Source organism: Phaenicophaeus curvirostris, chromosome 24 (genome assembly GCF_032191515.1).
Source record: "Phaenicophaeus curvirostris isolate KB17595 chromosome 24, BPBGC_Pcur_1.0, whole genome shotgun sequence".
NCBI classification, from domain to species: Eukaryota; Metazoa; Chordata; class Aves; order Cuculiformes; family Cuculidae; genus Phaenicophaeus; species Phaenicophaeus curvirostris.
Genome location: NC_091415.1, coordinates 149,035 through 156,165, shown reverse-complemented (window position 1 = coordinate 156,165; position 7,131 = coordinate 149,035). Strand labels below are relative to the sequence as shown.

Genomic DNA, 7,131 nt, shown 5'->3' with positions numbered 1-7,131 from the left:
TGCTCTCTCCTCTTCACCCCTCACCCCCTCACAGAATGGTGTCTTCTAGTTCTTCAGACTTCTGTGTTGCTGTCAGGTTTTTGATACAGCCCTTTGTGTGTCCCGTTTCAGCAAAGCAGGTCTGGCCCCTGCAGCTCAGGGCAACGCTGCCGTAGGCAGTGACCCCTGGTGGGGCCTGGACTGGTGATCGGCATCCATAGCCTCAAGGGATGTTGCTGGCCTAGCAGTGGAAAGCTGACAGCTTGAGGTCAGCGTTGCTGGTATTGCTTGATGCAGCTCTTTTAAGTGATAAAAGTGTGTGTGGTAGAGTGACAGCCAGCTTGAGCTGCGGGATGTCTGAGGGCTTCTTGGCGTGGGGAATGGTGTTATAAGCACATTGCAAGTGGGATGTGGTTAGCAAAGCAGAGGAACGGCTCCTGTCCTTTTTGTATTCCAGTGGAGAGCCGTGTTTTGCAGTTCCCTTTGGAACATACATCTCCTTTAGGAACCGCAGAAAATCCTTGATGCTTGCCGTTTAGCACAGTCAGGATATTGGGTGGCTGTAGTCATTCCCCCCGACAATGCTGCAGAAGGCTTCTGGCTTTGCTTTGTTGTTGTTTGGAGGCTTTAATTTTGTCCTCAGTGTAGCAACTGTGTTTCTGAGAGTAGCAGAAATACCTAGCGCTTCCCAAAGAAATGAAACCAAGTACAAAGTGGTCAATCATGAGCCAAGCAGTAAATCAGATTGTGAAGCATTTTCAGACCATAACTGGGAATCGCTGGCACATGATATGAAGCAAAGAGAATTGCTCTTGTAGCTTGTGGCTGATAGTGAATGCTGCAGCTAATCCTAGGAAAGACAGACAAAAGTGGTCACCTGTGATTCTAAATTTAAGAGGTGAGAGCTGTGTTTCAATCTGTTACAGAGACTTGCAGTAAACAGATTAGATTTGAAAATTCACCAGCTATGGTCTGTTTAAATGCAAAACCTGGCAAGTCCACTTGTTTCCAGGGCAGCATATTAGGATCTTATTAACAGTGAAGGTCTGCAGCAGGAGAAAGTTGGAAATAATTCCTCTACCAGACTACTAATCTTCTACAAATCTGATTAGCTTTGTCTGGTTTTCATCAGCGGAGCTTCTAATTCCCTGCTGTATGCAACCATGAATATGTATTTATTTAAATAGCCACAGAGCTGTGTGCAGTGGAAGCGAGAGGTGCTCTGCTCTATAAGTTAACCTCATAAGATCACAAAGTTTTCATCATGTCATACTGCTAACAGGAGAAGAGTGAATAGGAATAATGTGTGATAACTTCTCACTGTTCCTATTTTTATCTCAGGCATCTGTCAGTGACAGAAAAACCTATTAAATTGCTTTTACATATCAGCTCCTGGCACACACTGAATTTGTCTAGTCCATTACAGAGATTCCTGGGTAACGAGCTTAAGTATTTTATGATCACTGAATTCTGTTTACAGAGATTGCTTATAACACTCCTGTAGAACACTGGCATTGTCTGTCGTGTAATGAAAGTGTAAAATAACTGATGTCAGTCAATGGATTGGTTTAGTTAATAGAAAGGTTAAAGATAAATAATTAACAGTGTAACTGGCTGTTCCAGAACACGGCTACAAAGCTGATCGTTGTAAAAGCACATTAAAAATGTCTGTCACTGAATATTCTTAGGTCAGCAGGGGGGCAGCCAAAGAAATGGATCCATAAGCACTAGCCTTTTAATGATAGATTTTAGAAGAAGGATGATCAAGGAAAAGTTTCTATACTAGCTTATTAGTTTAAGTCACCAAAGAGATGTGACTGCATATTATCACTCTGGTGATGTTCAGTGCATCTCTGACAGCTGGTCAGGCCAGCAGGATGCCAGCCATGTAGAATCATAGAATCACTAGGTTGGAAAGGACTCACTGGATCATTGAGTCCAACCATTCTCATCAATCACTAAACCATACCCCTCAGCACCTCATCCACCCGTCTTTTAAACATCCCCAGGGAAGGTGACTCAACCACCTCCCTGGGCAGCTTGTTCCAGTGCCCAATGACCCTTTCCATGAAATACTTTTTCCTAATGTCAAGCCTGAACCTCCCCTGGTGAGCTTGAGGCCATTCTGGCAGTAGCCAAGAGGTTCTGTGTCTGTATCAGTATGGAGCTAACCTGAGTACAAGCAGCAGTGGTCACATCAGTCTCGAGGTCCACTCAGAGTAATTTATTGTGCTTTCAGATGAATGAATGCTCATTCTTAAGACTGGGTCAGGTATTTAAGGCGCTGCAGCACATTCAGATGCGGGGTTAAAAAGCTGCAGTGAATAAATACACTACTGAAATTATACTACCTGCCTCAGTGATTAATAATTCCTGACATTCAGCACGTGCCATGCTGGACTCTGCTTAACAGCCCTAAACCTTGGTGGCAGCAGGGCTCTGGACAGATGGAGCCAAGGACATGGCATCTATGTAGCTGCCTTAACAACTAAATTTGTAATCATCTCAAAGAATGAAATTAAGTTTGTGTGGCATGACCTATTTTATGTGACACCATCTTGACAGGCCTAAATTTAAGTTCTCGTCCATTAGTTCTTTATTGCGCAAATTCTGTATCAACTTTCTGATATTTTACCTGGCTTACCAGGTATGGATGTCAGGCGAGAGGGCTGAGAGTCATCTGGGTCAACAATCTTTCTTCACATATTGGCACAATATTAGCACTTCTTTTAATGCTCTGAAATTTCATCTGTATTCCAAGGCTTGTTGAAATCAGCATTAGCTTGCTAGTAATTAAAATATTTATTCCTTATACAATTTATGTAATAACTTTTGCTGCCAATGTGTGTGGTGGTGTTCAGCCACTGCACTTTCAAATATGTGTGGTCTTACTGGGGACTTGGCAATTACTCTGCTCCACAAACAGCTTGTCTTCATCCGGTCGTGTTCTTTGGCATTACTGTTGGCCTCTGTCCTGACAGAAGTTTATTTCCTAGGCCCCAGCTTCCCATGGGAGTTTCCTACACTTTATCACGTCTAACAGCGCTTGTTGTTTGTTTTCCTAGTTTTTGTTGTTGCATGCTCTTTTTCGTCTTTACTCCAATAGTCTTACAAGCTTTAGTATAACTTTTGTTATTGATATTTGTGGACATTTCCCTAAATCCTCTTACAGCAAATTCTTTTTTACCCTAATCTGAATTTCCCCTCCATAGTTGCATCCATTTTTCTCAAATCAGAGACATTAGCACTTTGAAGCAGCAAAGGATGTTTGCTGTCATACTCTGCTCTGGCCTCTGCCTGTATTCTTACAGGATATGTTGAGGGTGCTTTAAACCTGGATGTGGGGGTCTTCCTGTCAGGACCAGGGTACACAAATACAGCTCCAACTGCCTAAAGCTGGGCTTGGAAATGAGTGTGAGATCTTTAGAGAGAAGGAACGGCTGTGCCTGCTTCAGCTATGCATGCCAGGGTCGCATGTGATGTTCTTGCACTAGGAATGCCAAATTTTATTCTTATTTGGGTCATTTTCTGTCCTCCTCAGAGTTTAGTTTTATTAATTGTTTCCTTTTCCTTTCAGGATCAGTGTCTCCTTTGAGATACTCTTGAGATTTTCCAAGAATGAACACTCTTTTCTGCGATTAAAGTTTTAAACAACCGAATTCATACATACATCTGCAGTGTATATGTGTATATACAATGGGTGGGGGTGTTCATACACGTTATCTACTTGTGTGTGTACATTTAACTGCATTTAAAATATATCAAACAAATAGAGTTTATTAACAAATCTGAGTAACAGCAAATAGCAGTGTGATAGTGCTGTTGCTAAGTGTAGATGGACAGATGTTACCAAGAGTACAATTAATGCTCTGCTCATCTCCTTAAGCCAGAAAGAGCTATATTTAATTCCTGAGAAGTTATATAGTAGAAATTAACCCATAAAGACTCCATGAGAACAGAAGGCATTTGGCTAGTCTTAATAGAACAAGAACTCTATCATGTTGTCCAAACACACCCTTGGAGAACTGTTCCAGGGCACAAGGCTGAGTCCAGCACTCTGAAACCACAGGAAAACGAGGCAGTATTATTTAGGAATTAGTGAAACACCAATTGGGACTGACTGGATCACATCTCCGACAGCCCAAAGTGACCACGTTTACCAGCTCAGACTCAACTTTATCATGTTTCTTCTGGCTATGTAAATCGACACTGTGGTTGAGCTGCACAGGACGTAGATCGCATGGAATCCAAGCAACAGCCAGGGGATGAACTGAGAAGGTAAGCGCTAGCAGAGCTCCTGTGGGCAGGTATAGTGAGAAGGCTGGCTAGGCGCTGATGGAAGAGTAGAGAATAGTGGTTTTGTGCTGAATCAGTGCAAGGTGTGCGTGCTGACTCAAGCCTTTCTCACTTTTACTCCTCCCAGATGTTCTGCAAAGCCCTAAGCGTGAGTGTTTTTTCCCAAATCCTTGGACATCTGTGTTTCACTGGTGTTGGTGCAGTATTTTGCTTCTCATTGTGCTACAAGGAGTGGTTTCTCCCATACCGATTAGAATTTCAGAGTGAGTTGCTTCTTCTGTATTTGCTCTGTAGGTTCAGGGCCAGACACCTCCTCAGTGTGTTTTGTTTGGGTATGTGAGCCAGGCTGTCCCTAACCACAGTGCAGAGCAATTGCTGTGAGGTGCGTTACTTCACGTGTATGGCACTGCACAGCATAGCACAGTTGTGCCCACCTGATACTGGGCAAACGGAGTGAACTAGGCTTCATTAAACTTCTGCAAATCATGGCTGCGGGATTAGTCATAAGTGATTCAGGTTGTCTCTGTCTCCATGCTAGCCTTCCTGTCCTGATATTGCTGTCCTATGTAGCAATTAAATTCATCAGTAATAACTTTTTTTAAAGCAGTGGTTAGTTTAAAAGCCTGAGGAGAGAATGACTGTTAAAATAATTAGATTTCCAGCTCCAGTTTCCAGGTTAGGATATCATGGATGCATTTGTTCCTATCACATTTGCTTTGATGTTCATTATGAATTTTCAATAGATGACTTTGCGATAAGGAAGCAGCGGTTGAGATGCAATAATATAAACAATAAGATCAGCCTGGAATTAGCCTGGAGAGTATAAAGCACGCTCGGAGCCTTTGCTGGGTCACTGCCTCTCCCAGCTCAAGGCAGAATCAGGTTCCTGTGATAGGGAAGAATTCAGCTGACGAGGTTGGTCTTTCCAGGCTTGCACTGTTGCAGCTACAGGGTAAACCAGACGGTGCGATGAATGGCTTTTGCGGTGGGCAGAGACTGGAGGGTGATGTCCATGGGTTTGTGGGCACTGTCATTTCAAGCTTGTAGTTTAGAGTATACCTGGAATTGTCTCGGAGCTAAGCTAAGCTTTGTTCTCGGGATCCCCCAACTGGTCTGAGCAATGAGGTCAGCACAACAGGCAGATAAAGGCAGTTTTCATTAATTTGAACGCTTTGCTGGTGTTCTTTATTGTCATTTGCTTGAATCTATTATTTAGCTCTTGGCAGCATTCCCATTTCATCACACCTCTAAGCCAGCAGGGAAGTAAAAAAACAGTGGCATGACTGATATCACAGCTGCTTCTTTTTCTCCCACAAACATTTTATAAGATGCTTTCTTTAGAAAATTATTTTTAAACCAGCAAGATTATTTTAGCATCCCTGGTTAATTCTAGAGCTCTAGTTCTCTCACAGATGTCACATTTTCAAAGCTCCTGTTATTTTTCTCTGTCAGCATTTTATCACTCATTAGAGAAGAGTTCCATGTAGTATGTATTAGTGGGGGAAAATGGGATTTGTTGTATGTTGTTAATGGCCTGTTTCTAGTTGCTAGTACCATTAGAGAATTTGTCAGGCTGTAGCTAAAAATATGAAGATTACTTCTAGCCCGTGACTACCAGAACTGTTCTTGCCAGGTTGTGAGCAAAGGGTTGTTACCGAGGGTTTGCTTTCATTGATTGTTTGTTCTTTCCACATCTAGCATGAATCCCTTCTTTGTGATCTCTCTCCTCTTTGGCCTGGCTCTCGGTCAAACAGCATCACTTTGTGCTCCTTCCGAGTATATAATCCATGTGGAGAAAAGGGAATGCGCCTACTGCCTGGCCATCAACACCACCATCTGCGCTGGATTCTGCATGACTCGGGTACAAGGCATGAGTCTGGTTTAGGCAGTCATTTCTATAATGGCCCTCACAGCCAAACAGGTGCCTGTTCTCACTGGAAAACTATGTGTAAATGATCTAATTCTCACAGCATTTGTCACTGAAAAATCCCACTGTCATATTTTCAAGTTAGCTTTTTGCAAAGGTTTGGGCAAGAAATGCCAAGCCTCTGGAGCTATGAAGCCTGTAACTCCAGTGTGGAGCAGAGAGCTGCCTGCTGGTGCTGCAGAACCTCTGCAGTCGGCATGTGGCGTCCGGATGGAGCAGGCAGGAGGCAGGTTAGGTTTAGTCGCCCTTGTTTGATGTAAATGGCGTGGGTAACTTCTACTCCTGCTGCTGTTAGGACAGCCAGCTGTTGCATGTCGGCATGCCAAGCACTGTGCGTAAGCATCACTGTTCATCACAGCATTTCAAATTTTCTGGTCAAACGCAGATAGCAAAGGCACTCTGAGCCAAGCAGATCGGTTAAATCCATGAAAGCCAGATGAACAACAGGGGTAGAGAGCACCAGTCGTGTGCAGGTCAAACATTACAGATCTGAACAGGAGTGCACTGAAAATATCAGAGCTGGTCTAAGCGTTAAAAGGTTTTGCTTTCTGGACGTTTGAGAGAAAGCCAGAGGGAACTGTCTGACACTTGTGTGTACTTCAGGGAAACAGCGCCTTTCTTTTTTCTTTGTAGGACAGTAACGGCAAGAAGCTGCTGCTCCGGAGCGCCCTGTCCCAGAACGTGTGCACATACAAAGAGATGTTTTACCGGACAGCACTGATCCCAGGCTGCCCCCATCACACCACCCCTTATTATTCCTACCCTGTGGCTGTGAGCTGCAAGTGTGGTAAATGCAACACTGACTACAGCGACTGCGTTCACGAGAAGGTTAGGACAAACTACTGCACAAAACCGCAGAAACTCTGTAACGTGTAAGCTTCCAACAGAACAAGGTCGAACTGTGCCTCTCTGCCCACAATGAATCATAA

At 43.6% G+C, this 7,131-nt stretch overlaps 1 protein-coding gene across 2 annotated transcripts; it reads left to right on the top strand.

The window, feature by feature from the left end:
* Positions 1-4,804: 4,804 nt before the first annotated feature.
* TSHB (thyroid stimulating hormone subunit beta) lies at positions 4,805-7,131 on the top strand. 2 transcript variants are annotated; one of them, XM_069875863.1, is made up of 3 exons: positions 4,805-5,190; positions 5,974-6,136; positions 6,836-7,131. In XM_069875863.1, the coding sequence occupies exons 2-3, from the start codon at positions 5,975-5,977 to the stop codon at positions 7,076-7,078; spliced, it is 405 nt and encodes a 134-aa protein (XP_069731964.1). In that variant the 5' UTR covers positions 4,805-5,190; position 5,974; the 3' UTR covers positions 7,079-7,131. The 2 variants fall into 2 exon arrangements, with proteins under 2 accessions (XP_069731964.1, XP_069731963.1); XM_069875862.1 differs by having other exon boundaries at positions 4,805-5,400.